This window comes from Salvia hispanica, chromosome 4 (assembly GCF_029641045.1).
Source record: "Salvia hispanica isolate PSC_SH4W2 chromosome 4, Shi_PSC_v1, whole genome shotgun sequence".
Lineage (NCBI taxonomy): Eukaryota > Viridiplantae > Streptophyta > Magnoliopsida > Lamiales > Lamiaceae > Salvia > Salvia hispanica.
This window is the reverse complement of record NC_142695.1, coordinates 52739119-52766231: the sequence shown is the minus strand read 5'-3', so window position 1 is coordinate 52766231 and position 27113 is coordinate 52739119. Positions and strand designations below refer to the sequence as shown.

The 27113-nt window shown below is 35.9% G+C and overlaps 5 protein-coding genes across 7 annotated transcripts; 2 read left to right on the top strand and 3 right to left on the bottom strand.

Moving 5' to 3' along the window:
• Window positions 1–366: 366 nt before the first annotated feature.
• Window positions 367–2284, top strand: LOC125195652 (uncharacterized). Its single transcript, XM_089057366.1, has one exon. It carries the CDS (start codon window positions 747–749, stop codon window positions 2031–2033), a length of 1287 nt encoding a protein of 428 aa, XP_088913492.1. The 5' UTR covers window positions 367–746; the 3' UTR covers window positions 2034–2284.
• Window positions 2285–2471: 187 nt separating this feature from the next.
• On the bottom strand, window positions 2472–7726 carry LOC125195650 (S-adenosyl-L-methionine-dependent methyltransferases superfamily protein). Of its 2 annotated transcripts, none has more exons than XM_089057363.1 (17): window positions 7242–7726; window positions 6782–6883; window positions 6628–6694; window positions 6353–6540; window positions 5873–6133; window positions 5339–5422; window positions 5197–5244; window positions 5031–5101; window positions 4744–4792; window positions 4295–4475; window positions 4062–4183; window positions 3752–3832; window positions 3601–3675; window positions 3299–3359; window positions 3149–3209; window positions 2914–3064; window positions 2472–2806 (listed from the first exon to the last, which is right to left on the bottom strand). In XM_089057363.1, exons 1-17 carry the CDS (start codon window positions 7647–7649, stop codon window positions 2612–2614), a joined length of 2205 nt encoding a protein of 734 aa, XP_088913489.1. In that variant the 5' UTR covers window positions 7650–7726; the 3' UTR covers window positions 2472–2611. The 2 variants fall into 2 exon arrangements, with proteins under 2 accessions (XP_088913489.1, XP_088913490.1); XM_089057364.1 differs by having other exon boundaries at window positions 3149–3206.
• A 1063-nt stretch (window positions 7727–8789) lies between these two features.
• Window positions 8790–13816, bottom strand: LOC125193002 (putative methionine--tRNA ligase). Its single transcript, XM_048090701.2, has 14 exons — window positions 13641–13816; window positions 13399–13543; window positions 12173–12326; window positions 11893–12048; window positions 11482–11712; window positions 11258–11401; window positions 10995–11085; window positions 10800–10906; window positions 10577–10691; window positions 9712–9830; window positions 9568–9633; window positions 9350–9478; window positions 9130–9273; window positions 8790–9043 (listed from the first exon to the last, which is right to left on the bottom strand). The coding sequence occupies exons 1-14, from the start codon at window positions 13759–13761 to the stop codon at window positions 8924–8926; spliced, it is 1842 nt and encodes a 613-aa protein (XP_047946658.1). The 5' UTR covers window positions 13762–13816; the 3' UTR covers window positions 8790–8923.
• Window positions 13817–16380: 2564 nt separating this feature from the next.
• LOC125193818 (alkaline ceramidase-like) lies at window positions 16381–19912 on the top strand. Of its 2 annotated transcripts, none has more exons than XM_048091713.2 (3): window positions 16381–16549; window positions 18268–18562; window positions 19104–19912. In XM_048091713.2, exons 2-3 carry the CDS (start codon window positions 18312–18314, stop codon window positions 19615–19617), a joined length of 765 nt encoding a protein of 254 aa, XP_047947670.1. In that variant the 5' UTR covers window positions 16381–16549; window positions 18268–18311; the 3' UTR covers window positions 19618–19912. The 2 variants fall into 2 exon arrangements, with proteins under 2 accessions (XP_047947670.1, XP_047947671.1); XM_048091714.2 differs by having other exon boundaries at window positions 16382–16450.
• Window positions 19913–20032: 120 nt separating this feature from the next.
• On the bottom strand, window positions 20033–26618 carry NVL (no vein-like protein). The gene is made up of 5 exons (XM_048091710.2): window positions 26049–26618; window positions 25406–25743; window positions 23264–23915; window positions 21340–21597; window positions 20033–21256 (listed from the first exon to the last, which is right to left on the bottom strand). The coding sequence occupies exons 1-5, from the start codon at window positions 26574–26576 to the stop codon at window positions 20351–20353; spliced, it is 2682 nt and encodes an 893-aa protein (XP_047947667.1). The 5' UTR covers window positions 26577–26618; the 3' UTR covers window positions 20033–20350.
• Window positions 26619–27113: the final 495 nt, after the last annotated feature.

Here is a 27113-nt window from a genome sequence, read left to right as displayed (position 1 = left end):
TAATTCTTCAAATTTGAGTTGATGAAATTTAAATATATATTGGCCAAATTACCAAAAAAAAACCCTATGATCCAGATCCGTCCCTCTATTTTAATATATTGTTGATGTTCATAAACCAAATGAATTCGTTCTGTTTATCAATAAATTTCTTAATCATCGACGATGACGTTTAAATTTTGATTTTGAAACTACCATTTCAGAATAATCATAGAATAAATGCAAATAAATCTAAATTTCAATATATTTAATATTGATTTTCAAAGGACAAATCAAAATTCTGACCAATGGCTGAGTTGAAAACTGTCTATGGACTTTCTGCTCCAAACATTACCAATATTTTCACATTTGCACCCAATGAACACCAAAAATTCCCTTTCAGTCCCTGATGAATATACTTTCACTTTCACACCCATCGACAAAATTTAGCAAAAACTTTCCCAATAATTCTCCTGTCCTCTCCGTCCGTTCACCTCCGCCCTCCAATTCCAGTTCGCTCCCCATCTCTCAACTAAAGGTAAGTTTTTTTAGCAACTTCCCGTGATTCTTGATGGCTGAGCACGCACATTTAAACACGTTTTTTCACACAGTGGGGTCAAGCAACCATTTTTCCCTCTCGCTGTGAGGAATCTTGATCTGGGCTTTTGTTGTTATGCAAATGATTTTATGGGTTTTTTTAGTTTTTTTATTTGATGAAATTGAGCTTTGTAGTAGTTTTAGTTGGGTGTAGTGTAGTGGGATAGAGAGTGATGACGCCTCAGCCAAGAAGAAAGAAATGGACTGAGGCAGAGGAGAGGACTCTAATAGATAAGTATGGCGATATGACTTGTGATGGGACTTTATCTAAGATGAAAACTAGGGAGAAGAAATATAGGCCTATTGCTTTACATGTGAATTCTGTGCACCATGTCCGAGACCCGGTGTCGTATCCGTGGCAATGGAGTTGGAAAGATGTGTCTACGAAGGTGCAGAACATGAGGCATCAGTATGCCCTAGTTAAGCAGAAGATCAAGAAGCCCGAGTCTTCGATTAGGGGGTCGGGCGAGGATGAGTTTGATTGGTTGGAAGGGATTACACATTGGTCCAACTTTCTTAGGTATAAGGAGGTGTTTGGGGATGTGCCACTTGTGTTTGCAAGCAATGATGGGGTTGGAGGGGGGAATGATTGTTACGAAGGGGATGATATCATCCCGTTCGGGCAGCTGGGGGAGGTGGGGGAAGGGGGTTTCGTGGCTGGGATTGATGGGGTTGAGAATGGGGTGATGGATTTGGAGTTTGATTATGATGGGGAGGAGGGGGAAGACAATTACAACGGAGGGAGTAAGAGTGATGCTTGTATGAGGGAAGATGCTGGTGCGAGATTTGTATGTGAAGCTATAGAGCCGGATATGAGGAAGAAGAGGAAGGTGTTGAAAGGGATGGAGAAGAAAGCGTGGGGTTTCCTTTTTAACCAGCTGGGGAGCTTGAAGGAGATGGAAGCTCGGAGTGAGCAGCGTGAGGGGGAGAGAGAGAGGGAGAGGCAAAGAAGGGACCAGCTCCGGATGGAGATGGAGAAAGAGCGTGAGAGGAAGTGGGAAGAAATGGAGAAGGATCGAGAAGTTAGGGAGAACAATAGGGACAAGTTAAGGAGGAAGTGGATTCAAGAATGGGAAGCTATGGAGAGGGAGAATGAAGAGCGAGAGAGAAGAAGAAGAGACGAGGAGTTAAGGAACCAGAGGGAATGGGAGGAGAGGATGAACCGGAGGAGATCAGAATGGAAGAAGAGGATGGATGAGACGTTGAGTCAACACCGAGCTGAAATAGGCCAGATTCAGGCGAGGATAATCCACGAGCAACAGAATCTTACCAGTCAGTTGATTGGAATTGTTTCACAGTGGACTGGCCATCCCTCGGCACTCTCTGATCACGCTGGAGCGAGTAGCCATTATATGTCGCAGATGATACAGAACATGCACCATGTGAATGGTATGGTTCATGGTGATGCACGGGTCGAGGGGGATGATAACCAAGAAGATCAGTTCATTGTTGATGGTTAGCGCCTTGATTGAACCGACCTACAGAGTGTCTTTTTATCTGCTGTTCGAAGGAGCCTGAGGAACTGAATCAGATGTCTGTATTATAGCTTTTAGTTTATATTCTTTGCTTTTTTTTTCACCTGGAAACTCTTTTGATCTGATATAGTGTAGCATACAATAATTTATTCCTCATTTTTTTCGGTTGAATAACAATTGTCGAAAATAATTTCAACCAGAAAGCACTTGGAATCACATCACTTCATAATTTTCAATATTGCCTTTGTACTTTATCTGTTTTCAGCGTTTTGTTTGCAGATATTAGGAGAAATGCAAGAAGGTATGTTGTTTCTTGATAGTTTTGAGTTTTATTATAACTGGATGTCACTAAACATTTTATGCTTATCAAAGTCTTAGTCATATTTCTGTTCAAATAAAACAAAAATGCAAAAGGCCAATAACTGTCCTAACACATCTTTTATCTGCAAACTGGCAGTTTTGTTATATAAAATAAATAAATTAAGAAAGTAATACTCTAAGTAGTATACATGTATATATTGAAGGAAAACAAAATGTTTGTACAACTTCCATCTCCTCCTTCATTAACTCAGTAGCTCGATCGATTTTGATAGATCCACGACTTTTTCGCCCCATTCCTTTGCCTCTTCTGAATACCTGGCAACTGCATTACGAGCTTCTGAGAGCTGCTGCTCTTCAATGGCGAAGTCGGTCTTGAGCGCAAAAAGTACTTCGTTGACATCTTCTTCGATCTTGAGGCAAAAGATGTTGCTGAATACCTGCAAATTGCAACAAGAAGAAACCGAAATATGTGTCAAAATTAACATGATGGTGCAATTAGCTTGAATCGGAATCATACTATTTTCCACATCACTATAGTTCTTGCCTTTTTCAGGCGCGTATACACTGCATCTTTCATGGTAGAGGATCTCGAGACCAGATTGATGATGAATAAACCTTGCTCAGAAAGTGATTCTTTCGCGGCCAACAGAAAATATTCTTCGACAAAATCCGCTTCAGGGCATGTCAAACCAGAACTGGATAAGATTGTCATAGGCGCATTGAGAAAATTAACAAAGAAGATGACGATGATGAATAACCGGTTAAGATATCCACATTACCTAGTGTCTGATGAGTCGACATCGACCACGAGAATGTCGATTTTTCTGAGGCTTTTTTCTTCTGGACAGAGTACAATGCGATTATATAATGCATTGGGGTTAGTTAAGCACATTTTTCTCTATTTTCACAGATAGTTGATGTAACTTTACCTCCCTCAACCTTAGAATCTGCTATCTCCTTGACAAATTTAATTCCATCTGTAACATGTACCTACAAAGGAACATAAAATGGATTGAAGATTTTGAAAATGCCTGCAGTCGAATTTAAACCATATGCATCTCTTTTATGTAACATTATGTTTGTAGTTTAAAATAACAAGTACTATAAGTAATGCATATTATTTTCATGAACTTAAATAAGAAGTTATTTTCATGAACTTAAATAAGAAGTTGTCAAGCATCTTAACCCCCTACAATTTCAATTCGGGATTTATTTTCAAAAATAGTGTTACCTTCAAGCGCTCATCCTCTTCGAAACCAAAAAAATCCCTAGCAACATCCAATACCACTGGATCTAACTCGATAACCTATGAAAATAAGAATTTGCATAAGGGTGAGATAGCAAAATAATCAGGAATGTAAAGTATCAGAATTTAACTAAACCTCAATCTGGAGGGTGGGTAGATTTTTCTTCATGAACATAGGAAGCAGTCCCGCCCCAAGACCAAGAACCGCTGTTTTTACCTAGAAAACATGGAAGAGTAGCCTTAAATCCAGTTATTCAAAAACTACAGCCACACACCAAAATTTATGGACGATTTAAAGGCAAAGTGATAATATAACAAATATAAAAAAAATATTCATATACTAATCTAGACATTGATAAGAAAGCAGAGCATACTAAAGCATGGCCTTCTTAAGCAAGACAGAATTTAATGCACATCGGTCATTTGCAAGTGAGGAAATCGCTCACCAGGCCTCCAAATGAGGTAGCTATGCTCAAATATGAAGAGATCAACAGTATTCCTGAAATAATCCCATTGTGGTATGGACTAGCTAAGTGGTTGTGAATAACTTCTGCTTCACTACTTAAAGCTGCCCAAAATAAGACAGAACACATGAGTCAACAAATTAAAAATGCATATTTGTAGCTGTATAGCATGTACTATACAAACACACACACATAGGGAGAGATCAGATCCTCACCAGGAGTCCTGGATGAGTGAGAGTCAAATTTTGACGATAAAAGAGCTTCAGATTGCACCAGATTCTCAGATCTTTCAAAAACGAGACGGCGATACTTACGACCCTTATAAGGATCATCTTTATTAATAGCTTCATAGATCACATCATCCACGATGATTAGACCAGTCAAGTCAGATTCAACCTACATTAACAAAAAGACAAAAATCAGAAGCAGATGGTTGGGTGATATTTAATCATCAAAGAAGTTGATTGGGACAAGAAATAGCAAAGAATTCATGCCCAACATATTAATATCATGGTGAAAACTCAGCACAACCAAGGAAGGGGCACTAAGGTCTAAGAGACCAAATATGAACTTGGGAATCTGAAACAAGTCTCTCTAAAATACACTCCGTATTTATTATTGAACACATCTTGTAATATAAAATAAAAGATGGCAGTTATCTAACCTGGTGCACAATATCTCGCTTCTTAATTCCATCACCGGCAGCCATAAACCTGCCAAACGAAAAGAGAACAAAGGAAACCAATAAACCTTTTTCCAACAAATCTAGCAAGTGAAAAAAATAACATTTGAATATCTAAGGCACGTGCACTGACAACTTCCACCCCCCACACACATACAGACATATAGATATATTGTATATCCAAGAAGGACACAGGAACTCAGGGAATGTTATTCAAATGATCTGATCATGGACATCCTACTAATAGAGAGTAACGAATGGATACATACGGAATTTGAAGGTCATTGTCATTGTCACCGTAGTTTGGAGCCAACTGCTTGACTAAAGGAGAAAGGTCCGACTAAAATAAGGAAAAACAAAATATAAGATGTTATCATACTTTCAGCAAGAAAACGGAACCATTCTAACATGTAAAATAAGTAGTAAGATATTAACCTGGATGGACTGCATGGGGTAAATGGAATTACTAGAATCCAGAAAAACCTAAAGTCAATAAGGAAAATTTTATTATTAGAAACAAAATAGAAATTGCATACAGGAATAATATACTAAATTTATTAGCGACAAGAAGGCTTACCATGCACAATCTAGCAGCCTTTGCACTTACAACAATAAGCCACTGCCCTTCTTCTGATGTGTAAAGCCAGTCATGAGCTCTTAACTGAAATATATAGTCCAGTCACATCACACACCAGCTTGATTAAAACAAATATATAACAAAAGTAGGCCACAACACCTGATTTATGGTAGAAAAAGGGACTAGATCAATTATGATGGCATAACAAAAAGAAGAAACAAAAGTTAATACGTCTAGATCTCAACTGGGAAGTTGGTTCAGATGAAACAGACCTCAATATTATCTCTTAATAGTTCAAACATAAAAGCTAAAACATGTCATACAACTTCACTTTATAATCCCTAAAATGAGTTGCTTTGTTGAGATTTGATTTACATACTAGGAAAGCTCTCTAATAATTAATGCAAGATTATCTTCGTAATCTTGAACAAATGACAAAAGAATATCCAATTGTCTGTAAAATGACAGATACGAAACACAGTAGCGACTATATCTTGTGGAACAATATAATATGCATTGGAGAAAGAGACTTACTTGGGGAACAATGAATACACCATAGGGATAGACAAATTGTCCTGAGTCTGGCTTAGCATCAAGAAGCATGCAATTATAGAAAAAATTGGATACTCCAGGTTCACCTAAGATGAGCTTTATCCTACGCCCAGGTTCAAGCATTGAAATGTTTCCTTTCGCCCCGAGTCTCAAGTCTTCCATTGTGTACGATATGTCAGAGTTGTTGGAGTATTTTGTGCGAGTATGTCTTTCTTTTTCAAGCATTTCATATAGTTTACGAGCCTAAACCATGTTAACAAGGAAAATTTATATTTCAGTGTATAATGGATAAAATAAATTTTAACTTAAGTAAAGAGAATGTCCAAGATAGCAACTTAACTGAAAGTAGTTAAAAATAGATTACTTGAACTCTTATTGAAAGTATATTGTCTTTTTTATTTCAAAATCATGCCAATACAATATATCCTATTGAGTTTCATAATAAGATGGAAAGTGATATACCTGATTACCATGTCGTTCAATAGAATATTCACCCAAGAACAATGATAAATCAGATACTGATGTAGGAGTATCTTTCTCCGCAACTACCACAAAAGTCTGCAGTTCCGGGGTGGTTCCATATGGTGGCGCTTGAGTAATGGCATGAATACTCATTTTCCACCCAAATCGAAATTCACGGAGAAGTAAATCTGCAGAAAAAAGTTATGAGGAATATGAAAGAGAGGTCCAAGGGCATAGCTTAACATAAGAAAAGGTGATATTCAATGGAACCATACCTAAGACATGAGATTCTGCTAAGGTGAGACAAATGAATTTTCCTCCAGTTTCCATAACCCTTTTTACCTAAGAATGCACAAGATAGTTTACACGTAAAATCAATGTTTAGGCCTATCATGTATGAAAGGTCAATTTAGTATCAATATCCAATACCTCGCTTAAGTAGAGAATGCCTAATCTTGAACCGAGCTTCGGCTCCATCAAAGCATCCAAGCCTCCTTTGTCCACAACAGCATTGAAGCTCCCACCATCAAACTTAAAAACAAGTAAAGTGAACATCAAGAAGTCGCAAGGCTCTTTCTGGCAATATATTCCTATTAATGTGTTTATATGTTCATCAATCAGATTATTATATAAGATCACTTAATTGATAGAGATTATTCCATAATCAAATCTTGGATAACTCAATTGGCATAGCTTAATCCAGAACCAAATTTGTTAATGCACTGGCATCCATAAACACATTGCTCACGATCAAACAAATTACGCACAAACTTCTATAATCGAACTCTCGAATACTTAATCAATATAGCTTAATCCATAATCTGTCGATGCACATCACTCACTAACTAACACAGGACTCACAGATGTGACAAAAACATGCTGCAATTACCTGCAACTCGGTCATATCCATAACTCTCCACTTCATCTCTGGCCGCTCTCTCACGTTCCTCCTCAACATATCCATAATAACCACTTTCGAGAAATCAATATTCGTTATGCTCTGAAATCCGGCATCGTAGAGCTGCTCCGAGAGCTTGGAGTTCCCGCAACCCGGGACTAAGATAGTCACCTCCTTGGGAGGCTTCTCGGGGAACGAGAGATTGTCGGTGAGTAAGCTCCGTAGCTGCGGCCACTCGGCGTACCATTCGAAGTTATCTTCACTGCCGCGAAGTGTGAAGAATTTGTCCCAATTATCTTTGTCTGTGAAGTCACCCAGGGTTTTCAGAATCTCCTCTTGCTTGATTTGTTGCTCTCCATTCGCTATTCTTCGCTGCTGCTTGCTCTTCTTCTTCCCCATCGAGAGTTTAGGGTTTTGCAGAGAGTTTAGAGTTGATTTGGGGTTTAACTGCGCACTATCTGCAACGGTTTTTTAAAACCAAAATATATGGAATATACAATATGAGCTTTGTAATATACAATATGAGCTTTGTGTTAAAACGTAAACTCTCTTAAAGTCACACCGTGACACCACTTATACAATAATACTATAAATACTATACAGCAAGCGTGTTGGATATTGCTGGATAATAAAAATTATTATATAAAGAACAACAAATTACTGGCCGAGTTTTTCAATTTTTTTTACCACGTGGCAACTTATTATTTGTCCATATATACAAATGATTGACTAAAAATTGTGGTACGATATTATTTTAAAGAATGGTGGCACCTAAGATGCCGTATAATATGATCATCATTTGTTCATATGATTTGGTCCAAGTCCACATTACTCATTTATTTTAAAATATACATTAATAGTACTATAAATTGTTTTTAAAAGTAAAGTTGAATTTGTTTTTCAATAGTTATTTTCAGATATTAAAATTAAAAAAATGATAAATGTCGACTAAGTAAGTGATATTTACCTGCTATGCATGACATGTGTTCGCACACATTCGATTGGTTGCGTAGCCTCAAGTCCTCTACCAACAAATACAATTAGTATAAATCTCATTTAGTTTTAAGAAAATATTTATCTGCTTGTTAAAAAGTGTTATATGTGATATGGCTCCTTTTTGTGTTTAATTTCAAGTTTTCTTGATAAAGCTTGTTTCAGAGAATTTATTTTAAGAATTTATTAATTGTGAAAATGTGTGATAATTTGATGTAGCTTATTTACACAATTTTAAGTTGTTTAACAGTAAATTATTTTGTCAAACACTTTTTAAGAGTATAGTATATAAGTTATAAATAGTTTATAAATTCAGCCAAACACTCTTAAAGTCTGATTTGAGCAATTAATATGAGTATGTCTTTCGTGGTCATTCTTTATAGTAGTACTAGCATCTTCTAAAAAGGTATTCCACTGCCATTTCTTTTGTAATAAAGCGTCATTCACTTGAAAAAAAATACTCTTGTTGTCTCGTAAGTCGACTTTATTATCTTTTCATCCAACTCACGAGTAATGGAACAACATTATATAAAATCAAATGCCATATGAGGAACATTTTGTTTTACCATGTTAATATAATAGTACGTGATTTTACCATATGACAAAAACAAATAATCCACTATTTTAACACACAGAGTGACCAACTTTACTTGTTCGTAAAACAAATATGACAGCATACTTCAAATCTTAGTCTCATTGAGTTTTTGAGATATTTTTTTGGTTTCTCCTTCAGCCCTAGCAAGCCTATCTGCTTGACTTCCAGCAAACCTCTGTCTGAATAGCTCCACTTCATCATCTCTCTGCATCATATTATTCATTTAATAAACACAACAAAATTGATATTCAACACCACTACATGTAGAAAGGTAGAAAAATCAAACTATACCATTTCTCTAAACAATGGCGTCGGGGTACCAATTTTATGACCGGCAGGTAGGATCACCCACGGCGTTCTAGCCCTTTCAACGTCACTGTTTTCATCAGAGAGTGAAAATTGCGTTTCAAGTGGCAAATCGAGCTGCTTAAGCACCTATGCATCAGAAAATATTTGTAGCGTTAGCACCGCGGTGATGGATATCTTTATGAGCACAAATGCAGTAATTCACCTCAAGGGAGAAGGACGGCATAAAAGGTTCCAAGAGGCAAGCGAGAAGATACACTAATCCGAGTGAAGTTTTCATGACCACGGAACAAGAAGGTCGATCCTCCCTGTAGAGCTTCCAGAATTGGCTTTCCTGCACGAGGATAACTGCATGTTCAACATCTGATAAACCTAATAGCAAAAAGTTCAAAATCATCATAAAAAACGTGGCAATGTTCATACTTGAAGATAAGCATTTCCTACACCAGATATGGTCATAGCAATCTTCAAGCCTTGCTTTAGTTTCACCTACACCAAACGCGGTTCAGAATGTTAAGGCATGATAATATTCAGTAGCAAAATAAGACCATTAGTGCCTTCGTTTACCTTCTCCATTGCATCTATGTACTGTTCCACAAAACTACCGATCTTCTCTCCCAATGCTTTGGTCAGTGGATGAGTATCTGCATTTGGAGCATCGGGGATGATCGAACCATATCCTGAACCTGAACGAGTAAAAAAACTATTAGTAAGTGCTAATGGAAGAAGAGTAAGGATCTCTTTTAGAGGTGAAGATTAGTAGGCGTGAAAATCATACGCAAGAGGTCTACTCTACGAAAATCTAGAAGTGAATACTAGCCATTACAATCAATTTTTTTCTAGGTTAGATAAAATAAAGCACACCAAAATATTCTGCTTCTGATAAGAAAACGTGTGCACTTCTAAGTTCCAGAAGATGAAACTTCAAGGGAACTGTTGAAACTTCTCTTGTTTCCTTCTCGACCCCACAGGTTTTAGTATTTACTAGCCTCTTCCACATCAACCTCATGGAATCCATACGTTTGAACCAATATCCAACAAACATGACCTGCGTACTGTAGTCACGAACTATTAGGGGCCTCTGCACCCAATACAAAGAACTGAACCAAAGAATGCAACATAAAACAGATCGTTATTGGTCATCCATCCTAAGACAGGAACTGCATTCTTGTCTTGTTCCATGTTAGACATTGTGATCAAACCGAAGGCTCTAGATCTCAATTTTTAAGCTGTCCATAGTGTCATTCATGAATGAGCCGAGAATCTAGCTTCAACAATGCAAAGGAAATTCCTACAAATTGGATCTGCTTTTAAATCTAGTAATGGAAAATCAGTTAAGTACATTCACAAATAGAAGTTTGTGCAAAGAAAACAATGAATCACATGTAAGACCAAGTTTTTCTGTATTGATAAACAGAATCAATTGACCCACCTGGGGCTTTTGCAATGAAACTCAGGACTCGGTTGACAAAATTTCCAAGATTATTCAGCAACTCGCTGTTAAGCTTTGCTTGCAAATCAGCCCATGTGAATAGTGTATCCGATACCTAAAGATGAAATGTTGCCCGAAGAGAAATCCTTCTTCATTTTTTTTTATCATAATGGCTTATGTTTGAATGGACCATTGATGAAAAGGTATGTCGCGTAGAACCTACCTCTGGCCTATTTGTCAGCAGATAGTATCTCCACACCTCTACAGGGATATTTGTGTCTTTTGCATTGTCTCCAAACACACCGATACCCTTGCTCTTCGAGAATTTTCCTAACATTAAAACCAGGAAAACAGCTTAAGCCAGGTGAAGATTTCCGGTCAGACTGTCACACATATGAACTACTGTGATATGACTAACCAGTTTCATAGTTCAAATACTCTGTAACACTTATGGTTTTCATTAATGTCCAGTTTTCACCTGTTCCAATAAGAGTGGAAGGAAACATCACCTGCAAAATCAAATAATACTCGCTAATTTTAGAAAGTATGCAGAATATAAGAAAAGCTACCAAAAGAATAACCGAAACCTCATGGGAAGTGAAAGTTTATCGTAGACTCAGAAAAACTGAAACTCTGTGAAGTGGATATTTCCAGAGTGCAAGTTTACAATTAACAACTTACTGTGTGAAAGGGAACATTATCTTTGCCCATGAATTGGTAAAGCTCAACATCTTCAGGATTCTTCCACCACCTCTCCCATTCTGGTGTGTAGCATGAAGTGATCGAGACGTATCCAATTGGAGCATCAAACCATACATAGAATACCTAATGGTAACATTGTAAATAGACCATTTAACTTCTGTAACCATCTATGCTGCACTATACATTGCATCATCTGATTTTACCTTATCCATAAATCTCTCATGTGGGACAGGAACTCCCCATTTCAAATCTCTTGTTATACATCGTGGTTTCAACCCTTCCCTGAGCCAAGCATGCGTTGCTTGAATAGCATTTTGACTCCACCCTCCCATCACTGACATGCTGTTTATATATTCTTCTAATTTGTCCTTCAGTAAAGGAAGCTCGAGAAACATGTGGTTTGTATCACGAATGTGTGGAGTGCTGCGGCAAACCTGTTTATGAAGGTGGCACAGTAGAATTTATCACAATCTCCTGAGTGGAAACGAATCATCATTCTATCATAATCTAGCCATTTAGAAATGGGTGAAGCAGTTGGTCAGATAAGGAGTGATTAAAGTACTTAGAATCCCTAAGAAATAATCTATGACAATGAATTTACAGCTACAGCACACCTTGCACTTTGGCTCTAGTAGTTCTGTAGGATTTAAAAGCTTCCCGCATTTTTCACACTGGTCTCCACGGGCAGAATCATAGTTACAGCCTGGTGTCGGACAACAACCCTCCACAAGCCGATCTGCCAAGAATCTTTTACATGTTTCACAGTAGAGCTGCAAGAGAGAAACTATTTAATGGACGAACCATGAGAAAATGGGAAATTGAAATGCAAACAGCAATGATGAACAGAAAAAGTACGGAGGCAGAAACTAAATAGTTTATGCAATAACATTGAACCTGTTGCATTATGTTTTCAGAAAGCCAGTTATTCTTCAACAGTTTCTTGAAAATATCTTGACAGACTTCTGTCTGCTGAGGACTTGAGGTGCGGCCAAACTCATCAAAGCTTATACCGAACCACTTGTATACATCTTTATGAATGGCATGGTATCTGCTCAACCAACAAAAGTTGGGTCAGAGAGAAATTCAGCACAGGCCTAAATGTCCAACTATATACAATTTCCATTGATCAATCACGGATTGATGTTGTATTCGACTTCATGCTCGAGTGGAATGTGCAGCATCAGATCAAATAGAAAGCTATACGCATCTTACCATAAAACATAATTATAAAAACATGTGATAATTCACTTTAAGCATTCAAATAACTGAATTATGTTATGTCATATGTAATTATTAGTTCGGGTGTAAAAAGACTCACTTATATGATGCATCATACATAGACTAATATAAGAGGTAAAAAACCAATACTATAACTCAACACATTATGAAAATATAATTTGATAGAACTTCAATAATTGTTTCAATTATTATCCACTTTCTACTTAATCAAGCTATTGTTCTGTGTGTCTTATAAAACTAAAACGAAACTTTTTTCAAGAAAAATCTAGTTTTTTATTCAAAGTTATAATATTACTGCAATTTTCACCTGGATATAATCTTATAAAAGTTTTATTTGAGTTAACCTGTGGTTAAGTTTACAGAATTAAATAATCTGATTTCAATATTACATATAGTTTTCATATCTCAATAATAGTATAAAGTTATATTTTAATTGAAGTTGAATGTCTTTTTCATATATTATCAACATTAACAAACTGCAAAAAAGGGCTAAGGTGCAAGACAGTGAGTCTATAGTGGTGGACATATCCTTTGACAATAATATGATCTAAATAGATTTAAAGATGATAAAACCACTTGCTTACTTTAAAAGCTTTACAACCAGCTCTAACACTATTAAGAAATGATTCTCCGAATATAGCTAGCAATTTCACATAAGAATCAGAACAAATTCTCACAGAACACACACACACACACACACAAAAAAAAAGTAAGTTTGTTTTTCTCTAGTAAAACAGAGGTGCTTCCTTCTAAGTTATTCATCAACAGCTAATGTACGTGGTTAATTTTATCCACAAATACGTACTCCATTTAAAAAATACTCCATATTCCCGAATAAATAATGAAATAGTAGTAGTATGATCGAAACATGAGCAAATTACTTGTCACAGATCTCCTTGGGAGAAGAGCCCTCCTCCATTGCTTTAGTCTCTGTTGCAGTGCCGTATTCATCCGTGCCACAAACATAGACCACGTTATAGCCCCTCATCCGGCAGTACCGCGCAAAGACATCGGCGCTCAGAACACCTAAATCAGTTCCCCAAACATGAGAAATTCAACCGATGCGCAAAATCACAATCGACATATATATGTACATAGATACGCAAATTGAAGCGGGAATTACTTCCGATGATGTTGCCGAGGTGGGGGACGTTGTTTACATAAGGCAAGGCGCTTGTGATGAGGATGTTCCGCTTCCCTGGTATCGGCAGCTTCGCGGCGGCGCTGTGACTGTGATCGCCCATTTCTCGATAAAATTTCTAAAATGTATCCTTCTGCTGAGAAGTCAGATTGCCAGTTTCTTATAGCAGACATTCCAACTGATTTCTCAACTCGAGTCTACCTAATTTCCATTTTCTTATGTCATTTTTATTTTTTTAATTATCTTTTTTTAAAACTAATATTATACTTCATACTAACTTTTTTCATTAATTATTTCTTATATTGATTAATATTTGTTTAGATTCATAGTGGATTATATATCGTAATCAAAGAGATACCTATTTTATCGACCAAGATTGAGTCATTACAACACTCTCCTTCTGTATGCGATATGCAAATTACGACGGTATATTAGTTATACTCCATATAGTATGATTGCATGCGTACAATACGTGTGTTGTTTTAGTGAAATTATTTTTTTTTAAATTTATTTACTACTTTAAATTAAATTTATATGGACAAATAAATGTATCACGAATAATAAGGTGTTATATTTCTACATAGGGGGTGCGTTATATTGCTAACCATTTAAGTTGCTAACTCTGCTAACTCATCAATATAGTGTATTAAAATATCAATACGGTGACATCAAAATATCAACACATTATATTGAAGTTCTACAAAATCATGTGTTGACATTTTAATGTCATCGTGTTGACATTTTTAATACACTGCATTGATGAGTTAGCAAGTTAGCAACTTAAGAAAGTTAGCAATTGATTACACACATTTCTCCATATTATAGGAACTAATTGATTTTCTTAATTTATGAAACGATTTCTAAAAATTTACACTTAATATAAAAATAGTCATTTTACATCTTACTTCCAAATTAAACATGGAATCTAACTTTATTTTCTGAATAAAGTAGATACGTGTAAAGAAGCAAAGTAATAGGAGTACTATAATATGCACAACTCTCCAATATACAAATTGGTAGTACTCTAATATCAACTAATTGCCTGAATAATTAATTACAATGCACAGTAAAGAGGGAATATCACATCATATCAAATTATGTTATTGTCTCAGTGTGAAAACGATAAATGACATAGTGGTATCAATTTATGTTTTTATCAAATAGAATCGCATAAATTCGAAATTCTATACTTCATCTATACGAGGGAATATCACATCATATCGCATGATATTATGAATTTCACTATAAAAGAGGTAGTAGTATATACATTAGGTTGGTTAGATGTGGTTCCCTGATTATAATACTAGTTGTAACAATTTTGAGAATAGCAGAGAGGTCAGATTATAGTATAAAATATGTTTTCATAATATACAATAAATTTGCTATGAAACTTTATGAATTCATTATGAAAAGTAATGGATTAATAAAAAAGAAAATATCCTATAAGGTTGGAACCTTGAACTAAATCTCTATTTATAAAAGAGTTGATAGCCTATAAATCACAAATTTTGGTCAAATTGCGATTACACACTTCAGAATTAGAATCACAAATTGTGGAATTTAAATTTTTTAATTTTTCATGATAATTTTATTTGAGTAAATGCGGGGCTACGTTGGAGCACACATATAAATTTTGGCAAAACACATTCTTAGGTCCTTATACTTTAGTCAAAATGTTAATTAGGTCCTTGTACAATTTTTTCGTTTTACTGGGTCCTTATACTTTTCACAATATTTTTATCAGGTCCTCGTACGATTTTTCGTTTTAGTAGGTCCTTATACTTTTATCATAAATTTCATTAGGTCCTTGTACAATCTTTTATTTTAGGGACTTTTTTACATTTATCTTGGATAATAATATATATTTAATTAAACTTAATGAACTTTTTAATATTCCATTATTTAACTTAGCATAGTCTATAAAGATAATATCATCTTGTTATCCAATAATCTCAATAAGTTGTAGAGAATAATAAAAAGATTAACCGTGATGATTGAAGATTAAAATCGAAGTGTTTTTTTAGTATAACTATCCGAATTTTCAATTGATTATTTATATTTATATTGAAAAATACGTTTCCCTGAATATTCATAATCATAAGATAAGTTAAATAATAAAATTAAAAGGTTCATTAAATTTAATTAATTAAATATAAATTATTATCTAAGATAAAAGTAAAAAATATCTTAAAATAAAAAATTGTATAAGGACCTAATAAAATTTATAATCAAAGTATAAGGACCTATTAAAACGAAAAAATTGTACGAGGATGTGATGAAATTTATGAAAAAGGTATAAGGACCTATTAAATCGAAAAAATTGTACGAGGATCTAATGAACAATTTGATTAAAGTATAAGGACCTAAGAATGTGTTTTGCCTATAAATTTTTGGTGATGTGAATGAATAGTAACACATACGTATGTTAATGTGATTATGTGAATAGAACCATACTTTTGAGCCTAATAAAACTAAAAAATAATAAAAATTTAATTGAGAAAGTTGAGAATTTTTGTAATTTCAATATTTATCATTCAAATTTCTAAAGATGACATTTCTCTCAGACTACGCTTTTATTTTTAAATAAATCAGATTTGATTTAGCTGAAATTATGAAATATAAAAAATTACCACAATAAAAAAGAATATATACAGCACAAAAGAATATACTGTAGTAAAACGAGTATTTAAACATAGTAATCTTAAATAATTTTCTAATTGCAAAATAAGTTAAAAGAGAGGAGGAAAAAAATCCGGCTATGTATTTCAATTCGCGTACACGAACACATATAGGTACGCGTATGCAGCGGTGATATCTGTATTATTCCTGCCGAATTTCGAAGGATTCATTGTGTGAATGCAGCGGCCGCTGCCGCAGATCTGAGTTTTTAGGTCAGTTTGCTTTGTGAATCGACGATTTTCATGTGCGCGTGTGTTTGTGGTGGTAATGCGGAAAATTAAGCGGTGAAGGAATTTGATTGATCGAGGAAGCTAATTATAATGATTTTTTAATGATTTTATTGGATATGGATAGTTGAATTTCGGAAATGGCTGGCGGTTTGTTGAGTGGAACGATCGGTGCCTCGTTTGGAATGTTTTTCAATGATCTGCGTGCTGTTGAATATTTGATTTAGAGATCGGTTAGGTGGATGTTAGTTTAGCATTATTGATTTGTTATCGTTTTACATCGGCTAATCTGTTGCTTCTGAACATATTTATTCATGTTCACTGTTTCATTTGTAGGAGTATTCTGGTATTTATATTGATTGTGGAGGTTGATTTTTGTTTACATTTCCAAAATGTGAAATATTCTAGGTGGCTGAGTCTGATGTCCTCTTTAGATGCATTTTAGAGCTCTTGTAGGAAGGATGTACTATTGCCTATTGATCAGATTAGTACTTACGAACTGCAACCATGCATAGGTTTTTAGATAAGAAACAGAGTTGGGATTTCTGCTAAATACTATTGATGTTATGTGGTTATGTGTGTAGTTCCTCATGCCGTAGTTGATGACACCACCGAGCTCTGACATTTGTAGAGTTTTTCAGCTCCGTGTGTGACTCGAGTTACTTTTCCTCAACTTCAGAACTCTACATAAATTGTCAATTTCTACACTATTTTCTAATATTGCTATTAAAGTAAGAGCTTGTGAATTTAAAGTTTGACCTATGATTGAATTTTTGTTTGTCAGATCTATTTCTTTGCCTTTCCCCCCTCTTTCTGTTGGTCCCTGGTTCAATTTCCATAGACAAATGGAATAGACTCTCTTGAAGATCTCAAGTTTTCTTTTGATTCTATTTGTCTAGTATTTGTGATTCCTTCTCCTGTCTGCAGCATGCTTATTTGGTCAAATACCTTAATTCTTTAGTGAACAAGCTCTGAAGTAAATTTATCAAACCAAGTGAAATTTTCCAAATGAAATGGGAGAAATGCTGAAATGGCTTGAGTAGTGATTATCACACCTTGATTATGAAAGCTCTAAGAAAAAGAAAGGCTGTAAAAACGATATGTGCATTTCAAGTGTTCATGTTAAGATTGCATGAAGAAATCACTTCATTTCTCAAGATCAATCCCAATGTAAAATACTATTGATTGTGCCCCGTACTCCACTATATTGCTGTAGATCCTAAGGCCATACTAGAATGATGTAATGTTGTTTACTTGAATGTGTTAATGCTTGAGACCTCATAGATGCTCTGTTGCTGGTATGTGTGCATATGTCCACATTACACAAATAAAGCGAACTTGTTATTGGGTCCATGCTTCTTCTACTATTTCCGACTTGTGTAAATTGTTTCAGAATTCTATTTCCAGCCGGAATTACTGGAGTTCTGAAATTAGATTAAGGCATTAAGCGAGGTGGTTTATTTTATTGGCAGTGTATCAAAATTAAAGGTTTTAATCAGATTTTCATGGCTCAATTGTATTTGACATGTTGAGATGGTCAAAGTATATGGTTTCTAATCAAAGCATTTTTTTCCACCATTACCTCTGAACCGATTTATTATATTATATTTGATCATGAAGGTTCTTTAAGTTTTATATTTTCTGGGTTGACTCATATCTGTTCTGCACACTCAATCAGATAATACATTAAATTTCCACTGTAGGATTTCAGAAATAGTTACATCTGAGCACGCTTAAGTACTGAGAAATGGAAGATCTGTCAAGTTTTTGGGGCCCTGTGACATCCACACATGAGTGGTGTGAGCTGAATTATGTCCACTCATCCTATATTGCCGAATTTTTCAACACCATATCTAATGTCCCATGCATCCTCCTAGCACTAATTGGCCTTGTTAATTCTCTGAAATATCGATTCGAGAAAAGGTTCAGCGTCCTTCACCTATCAAATATGATACTTGGCATTGGCAGCATGATATATCATGCCACATTGCAGCGACTGTAAGTTCTTTTATTGTGTCCTTGCCTTTTCTGCTTTCCTATTTGAAATCAGATTTATGTACTTCTGTGTTACTATCATCATTAAACATGTGACATTTTGTATGATAGTCGAGAGTCGAGTGTAGTAATGCTTGTTCATTAGGGGACACCATATACAATTAATGAAACCTGTTGTTGGAACAAATTTCAGATGTTAGAAAATTGGATTGTCATTTGCGATTTAAAATAAAGGAGAATTTATATGAGTCCTGTGTACTAGACAAGTGAGAGGCTTATGATGTAACATGGCTTTTAGTTTAATTATGCTACAAATTGTTATAAGCAAGCTGATTGCCTATTTCTGTAGCATGCTTGAAGTTGGTCTCATATAGAGGGGCTAAGACAGTATGAGGTTGTGATCATAGTTTTGAGTACCTATTTAGTTAATCTTATCGAAATGTTGGGTATATCTAAAGTAGTTATGAGTTCGTCTAAGCTGCATCTAGTATTGATATATCTGGCACTATTTTTGATAATAACCCATTATTTTGAATTCCTTCAGGCAGCAGCAAGGGGACGAAACACCTATGGTGTGGGAAATGCTCCTTTACATCTACATTCTATACTCTCCCGACTGGCATTATCGAAGTACAATGCCCACGTTTTTGTTTCTCTATGGCGCAGCATTCGCAGTTGCACACTCACAACTTCGTTTCAACCTTGGTTTCAAGGTACACTACGCACTGCTTTGTTTCCTTTGCATTCCCAGGATGTACAAGTATTACATTTACACAGAAGACAAAGCTGCTAAGCGGCTGGCAAAGCTCTATGTGGCCACTCTTGTGACGGCAACCATCTGCTGGCTAGCCGACCGTCTCTTCTGCAAGGATATTTCGCTGTGGCACTTCAATCCACAGGGTCATGCCTTGTGGCATGTTTTAATGGGTTTCAACTCGTACTTCGCCAACACGTTTTTGATGTTCTGCCGAGCTCAACAACGAGGGTGGAATCCCAAAGTAAAGCACTTTTTGGGTATGTTCCCTTACGTGAACATTCAAAAACCAAAAGCACAGTGAAATGGATATTAACTGTGAGAAAGTGCGAGTATGTTACGTGCTGGTTGGGAAAAACTGAGATTCATTTTTTTGCTCTTTAATTTTGTTTTGAAACATGTATGTAAATGATAGCTGGAAGTAAACTTAGATGGTTGATATTTAAATTTTGACTGTAAAAGTAGAATATTATGAGGTAGCATATTTTCATATATCGTGTGACAAGAAGAGTTTTCCGGTGGCTTACAAAATATTTGTAGGTTGATTGAGATGTTTGTTCTATCGAATTTTGAGATAATAATTATTTATATTTTTATTATGATATTGGGTTTTCAGATAAGATTCAAAATATCCGTTTTGTGTTTTCAAGTTTCCACCTTTAAATTTGTTATCTAATTTTAAAACACAATCTGAATGTCTGTTCAAAACATCAAAGACATCAAATAAACTTTCCAAATCATATTGCTCTCGCTATGTATCGCTGATTTAGGTAAAAATTTCTTAATCCCTATATAGTAGTACAACATATATAGATCAAGAAATAGAAACACATTTTCAATTTTTTCTCTAACACGAACTGTCTACTTTTTCACTTCTCATCGATTGAGCATTACACATGTAGAGTCAGGAATTGCCTGATACTCACTATCCATTTGGATACACCTACAGACAACTCTACTGTTTTGGAACCAAAATTGCCAACCGCATCAGATATCAGGTTGGAATTACCTGATACCTACCACCCGTTTGGACACCCCTACGAACTTTTGTACTGCTTTGGAACCACAACTGCCAACCTCAGATTACCCATCTGACACAATCTGGCTGGATTTTTGTACACCGTGACCTTCGCCATATTATTTTCTGACAAGACTACATGTGCAATGCTGAAAGATTCACCTTTCTCAATTGCAAATTGCCACTCTCTAATAGATATGAGAAACCAATTCTTGCTACCATATCTGGTTGCTTTTACTTCAATATATTCAGTAGTGTTGTGATCACCCTCCAGTAAAATATCGTAAGGCAGTCCAGTTTCATTAGTTTCGTTCACCCATTTCACAGAACGGTCACCAATTTCTCCCTCCATGAAATATTTGAAAGCCACATGCTCCCCTAATCTCCCTGTGAGCAATGCCTGCTCAAGTGCCGGATCCTTCTCACTAAAAACTGGTGGGCAAACATCTGTGGTATCAGAGGAATCGAGATCAAGAGAATCCGCTACTACGTTCAGGTTGGATGCCACCAAGTTGCTCAGTAGATTAGGCTGGAGTTCTGGAACCTCTACCCCGACTAGAACTGCTCCAGGAGCTGTTGAATTAACATCAACTTTAAATTCATTTGGTTTCCATTTGGATTGTAAATTGCTCAAACACTCAACCTTCCCAGAGCCGGAAGCTATGGGTGCAGCATAATTTTCCACCAATGATGAGGCAGATTGAAGAGACCAGATGGATTCCTCATCAGGGAGCTTTGGCACCTTCTGGCTGTTCATAATGAACGATTCTATTTGCTCCTCTGTTGCACCCGATTCAGCCATGGTCTTGATCATTTGAAGGAAATTCGCAAAGTGCAATTCAGGAGTTCCATCAAATAATAAACAAGATAACTCCAGAAATATTGAGAGTGAATCTGAGTCCCGACAGCAGTATAAAATGTTTTCCTGCAAAATCAGGTAAAGGAGTTAGAAATGAAAACTCAAATCGACAAGGGCCTCCTAACTGAGGATGCATCTTCATTAAGTACCTGCAGAAGGCAGTTGCACTGGTATCTTTTCTTTGATGCAATGTCAGATATTTTTATCTTATACCGATAAAACAACTTTTCAACAACAACAATCTTCAGACTTTTGAGATTCTCAAAAGAAGACTGCTTAAGTTGAAAATATTTGTCCGGGTGTACATTGAAGATGTAGCGCTGAGCATATGGAAGAACCCAATTCACCAACAAACAAATGGGGCTACTGCCTTCTAAACCATAGGCAATAGCCTCACGAGTTACAATCTGCGAAAGAAAGAGTGTTCATGTCATAAAGAATGACATAGAACAGATCTGCACTTCTCTTACAAAGCCTCAATACAAGTTACTAGCTAGAAATAGTCAACTGGTACGCTTATTACCAACCAACTTGTATACAGACAATAATACTAAATAAAAAGAACTTGGATGGAGTACATTTCAAAAAAATAAAGTTGCTGAGCTGAATAGCATCAGTTCAAAATTAGAGCTGTAGCAACCATTTGAAAAACCTACAAAAATTATCAACAATATGCACCATCTAATAGGTAATGAGATTAAGAAAAGAAACCGCTAAGTAGGAGCATTAGCTGGATTGCTTGTTAACATCAGCATAGTGCAAACTTTTCACAACTGAAGAAAAATTGAAATGTGAAAATAAAATGTAAATCTTCAAGAAAGATAAATCAGGAGTGTTACATTAGCAATTCTACGCTTCTCTTCTGGTCACATTATGAGAACGCATCATAAAATGACAGTTCACAACTTGCTAAATGTAATACTCCCTCCCGTCCACTATCAATAGGCTTGGTAGTGGATGACACGAGTTTTAATGAAAAATTGTAGAGATATAAAAAGTGGATGAAGTATTGTTAGTTGAACTTGAACAAATAAAAGACAAAAAAAAGTGAAGTTGAACTTGAATAAATAAAAGAGAGAAAAAAGTCATGGGCCATGTTACCAAAAATGAAACGAGACAAACTTTTTTGGACAGACCAAAATAGAAAAAGGCTACAATACAACATATTAAAACTTAGGTTAGTTAAAAGCAAGTTTAGAGAAGAGGAAATGAAGCAAATTATCATATTCAAAAAACATAATTTCATACTCCCTCAGTCCGCGAATAGGAGTCCCGTTTTCCCATTTTAGTACGTCCGCGAATAAGAGTCCCGGTTCACTTTTACCATAAATGGTAATAGGGTCCCACCTTCACCTAACTCATTCCACTCACATTTCATTTAAAACTAATATATACAAGTGGGACCCCTATTCCACTAACTTTTTTCCACCCACTTTTCTTAACATTTCTTAAAACTCGTGCCGCCAAGGAATGGGACTCCTAATGGCGGACGGAGGGAGTAAAAGTCATCTGAGATTCTAAATGCCCCAAGCATAATTTCAAGAACCGAGGAGCTAATTGAGCAAGAGAAAGGAAGGTCAACCTGATTCTTCATTTAATAATCTCCATTATCATTTTCTGATCATAACCGATCATGCAAGTTGCCAAAAGTAACATTCTTCATCAGCATTTAAGTAGGATAAAAAAGCACACTAAAGCTTTAATTTACAATTTAACAGTGAAGATACTCTCCACACATATATTTAAGTAAGAGAGGGTGAATTAAGTGAGAGCTTGGAATATTAGCTTAAAAGTAGTGAATGAGTCAACATGGACCATCATTGTAAAACAACAAAAGACAGATGACTCAACAAATTCAGGATAAAGGGAGAACACTGAGGAAACCTAGATCTTGATATCAATATATAACTACAAAAATATATTATCGGTGGCTGAACTCATATCCCATGCCCTAAATGATCAGCTAATAGCTCTCAGGTAATGGACATGTTCTATCAAGTTTAACAGGAAGAACAGATAGCGTGGATGCAGCTTCACTAAGCTGTGCATCACCATTAAAGATCAAGATATTACCTCATCTGGATTATTATCCAGGCATGCCGCTTTCCGGGTAGTGATAAATGTCCTTGATTCAATGGGAAGTGAATCGCCACTTAAACTCTGATCATCAGAGCCATTAAGCTTGACATCTGCATCAAATTTCTGCTTTTTAGGCAACTTGTGAGGTAACAAAGTGCTTGAACTCAATTTATTATATTTTCTCTTCTGACGGGAGTTGTTATTGTGCATATCACACCTTACACCCCCACCAGGAGTATAAGAGGTAGGCTCTACACTTTTCAAGCCGAGTCTTTCCATTTCTTCAGTTGCTGAAGGATAAGGACAGCTGCCAACACGCTCCACTCTACCATTTGGCAGCGACAAATTACAGCCGCTGTTTGTATTCTTCTCATTATGGTTATCTTCACAATGATTCGCTTCACTATCATCATCCTCTGAACTTGATGACAAAAATCTCATGTGTTTCCCAGAAGCATTTATCGATGAAAAGGACTTCAGGCGCTGGGAGTTTTCTTTTAAATGGCCATCCATTTCATTTTTTTGTTCTGAAAAAGGCGGACGCTTCTTGCTGCGTTTACCATTATGCTTTCTGAATTTCTCATAACATTTTTCTAGTACAACACCTTCTGATTCTTTTGCCTGCTTTATATGATTAACATAGAATCTGAGACACAGAAAGCATACCTTACTTAGAACAAAGTCACAAACCAAAAAAATGGTACGCATTACATCTACAGAGTTATTTTACATAATGGTAAATGAGAAATTGAGGATATGAAGAACATTTTTTCACAGATACCAACTCCAGCTGGAAAAACAGAACTATGTTGCCTCATAGAAGAAACACCACATTTTTCAAGAAACTGAGTAATAGCATTGTGCATCTTATCATTCACGACATGGGTCATAACATAACTTACCATTTATAGCAAAAGAAAATTTCATTAAGAAAATAATAACAACAACAAGGATGTGAAATCTCAAGAGTTACATAGAAATTAACCAGATCTCACAGTTCCAATGTACTTATAATTATATTTCAACGCATTTGCTTATAATCCAAGTTGGATGGGAAATATCAACGTATTTGCTTAACCTTAATTATATTTCTAAATGAATGAAACATAGGAAATGTAGCTCGATGAATTATGAACTGATTAAATGCTAACGAAGAACTCCTGATATGACTCTAACTCTAATAGAAAGCTGACTCTAAGAAACCATTGCCAAAGTTGACTCCTTAATGAAAAATTTAGTAGATAAAAGCTGACCCTAACAAACCATCAACAAACTTGGCTCCTTAAAGAAACAGACTCCTTAGTCAAACAATGACTAATAAAGAATAATCAATAACTAATAATAAACTGTAACCAACGATCTCTATCAACTGCTCCACCGCTCAAAATAACCTTATTCTCAAGGCTGGGAAATAATGTCAGAAAACGTCCAAATCTGTCATGGCTAGGCATCAATATGCATCCCAATTTTTTCCATTAAGGGGAAGCAGTGGTGCACCAATGAATCAATCTGTTAGAGTAAAGGCGATTGAGGTTGGAAAAGAACATAACGGAAGAAATGAAACAAACCCTCCTCCAAAGAGGCCACTCCTCTGAAGTGGCCACAAACGTATTTGGTGAACCTTTATTATACTCCCTCTGTCCCACTCAAGATGTCCACATTCTTGAGTGACATGGGATTTTAGACGGAGTTGTTAGGTGGAATAAGTAGAGTGAAAAAGTTAGTTGAATATTTTAATGAGGAGAGAGGAGAGATGAATTTATTTCCAAATATAGAAAGTGAACATCTTGGGTGGGACAAACTAAAAAAGAAAGGTGAACATCTTGAATGAGATGGAGGGAGTATTTCTAAATGACTAGTATAGGAAACATAGCCCTATAAATAATGAATTGGTTCAACCCTAACGAAAAGAACTCCTCTTACTCTGACTCTAATGGATAAAAGTTGACTATAACAAGCTTGAATCCTGAAAGAAACAGAATCCTTAATGAAACAAATAACTGATAAAGAATGATTAGTGAAACAAACAGTTGTAGAAACAGGTTCCTAAATTATACAAGAGCCCATCATGCTGTAATCCGTAACAATACTCTAGATAAATCATTTGAAATTTCGTACTAGAGAAAAAAACGTTACCCGAAATCCTGGACCCGCACACAGAGGTTTTCACAGCCACTGGCAGATTGCTTTTCACAAATAAAATTCAAAAAGTAATAGGCTCTAATACTTTTCCTTTTGTGAGTATCAATAAACTCACAAAGGTAAGATATTATTTCTTCAGTTCTTATTCTGTAAACTTCAGTAACTTTAGAAGTCAGAGAAAAATAATGCACAGCAAGTGGGTGCTTCACCAAAGGACCCAATTCCAGCTCTTCAAACTTTTTGAGGCCCTCACTCTCACAAATTGCCACTTCCAAATCATACAACGTAGTAATTTTTCTAGCCGCTACAAAGCAGTGTATGAATGCATTGATCTATAAAAAAAATTAACAAACAAGCATCAAATTATGAACTTTAAGCTGAAATAAAGAAGCGGGTATAAATTGATAATGTTGCAGCAAATAAAACCAAATAATTACGTGTAATTCACAAATATATTTCTCATAATCAAATCAACACAAATTAGTAGCAAAGCAACAGAAGTGTCGAGTACTAAAGATCAATTACTCTATCAACCTTTATAAATTTCAGTTACAAATCAGTAGCACACCAAAAACAGAAATAAAAACTATTGAAAGGGCAACGGTTTGTGATTCCAATCAAAGTATAATTTGCTTACCTTCTCTTCTGTAACCATGATGCTCTTCAGCGAAGGCACTTCCTGCATCGGAAACCCCAAACTTTCCCAGGAACCGGCATTCACCGCCAACAAGGCTGCCTGCGAAACTCTCCACGCCGAAACATTCTCTTTCGACTCCAAAAGGTCCTTCCAAGCGCTCTTCGCCGCCTGATCAACTTTCTCTGCCATCTCATTTTCCACCTTACCGTGCTGTTGCGGGAAGCTTTTGTTGCTGTCATTGTTATTGTATTCATTCTGATACGGCGCTTGAAAAGCAGTATGTTCGTGATTCAGTTGAACAGGGAGATTCAAGTTCTGGAACAGGTGTTGGAGCTGGAGGAAGGTGTTAGGGTTTTGGAGAAAGGGGTTAAATTGAGGCAATAAATTGGGGATGAAAAGATTGGGGTTTGGGAATAAATTAGGGTTCAGATTGATTTGATGTTGATGTTGCAGTAGCTGTAGTTGCGGCGGTTGCAGTGACCCCTGGACGACGCCGTCGGGAAGGAAAGGCGGGTTTTGTCCGTACATTGGAGGTAGACGAAGAGAGACGAAGTTCCAAATTTTGGGTGGCGGGAGCAGGATAACCTACTTTTATACTACTCTCTACAAAAATTACACTATAAAAATAATGAAAATAAAATAAATAATTGAAATAAGGTTAGAGAATACTCCCCGCCATTTGGAGTCTCATTCCTTGACGGCACGGGTTTTAAGAAATGTTAAGAAAAGTGAGTGAAAAAAAGTTAGTGGAATAGTGGTTTCACTTGTATATATTACTTTTAAATAAAATGTGAGTGGAATGAGTTAGGGGAAGGTGAGACCCTATTACTATTTATGATAAAAGTGAACCGTGACTCTTATTTGTGGACGGACTAAAATAAAAAAACGGGACTCCTATTCGCAGACGGAGGGAGTATATTTTTGTACGGACTAATCTTCAGGTAATATTTACGTTCATGCAATGTAGAGATGACCAGATGAATACTTAACTATGCATCAAAAAAATTAGTATAATAATAGTAAAAATATGATAGTACCAATATACGGGTTCATAAATTTTAAAAA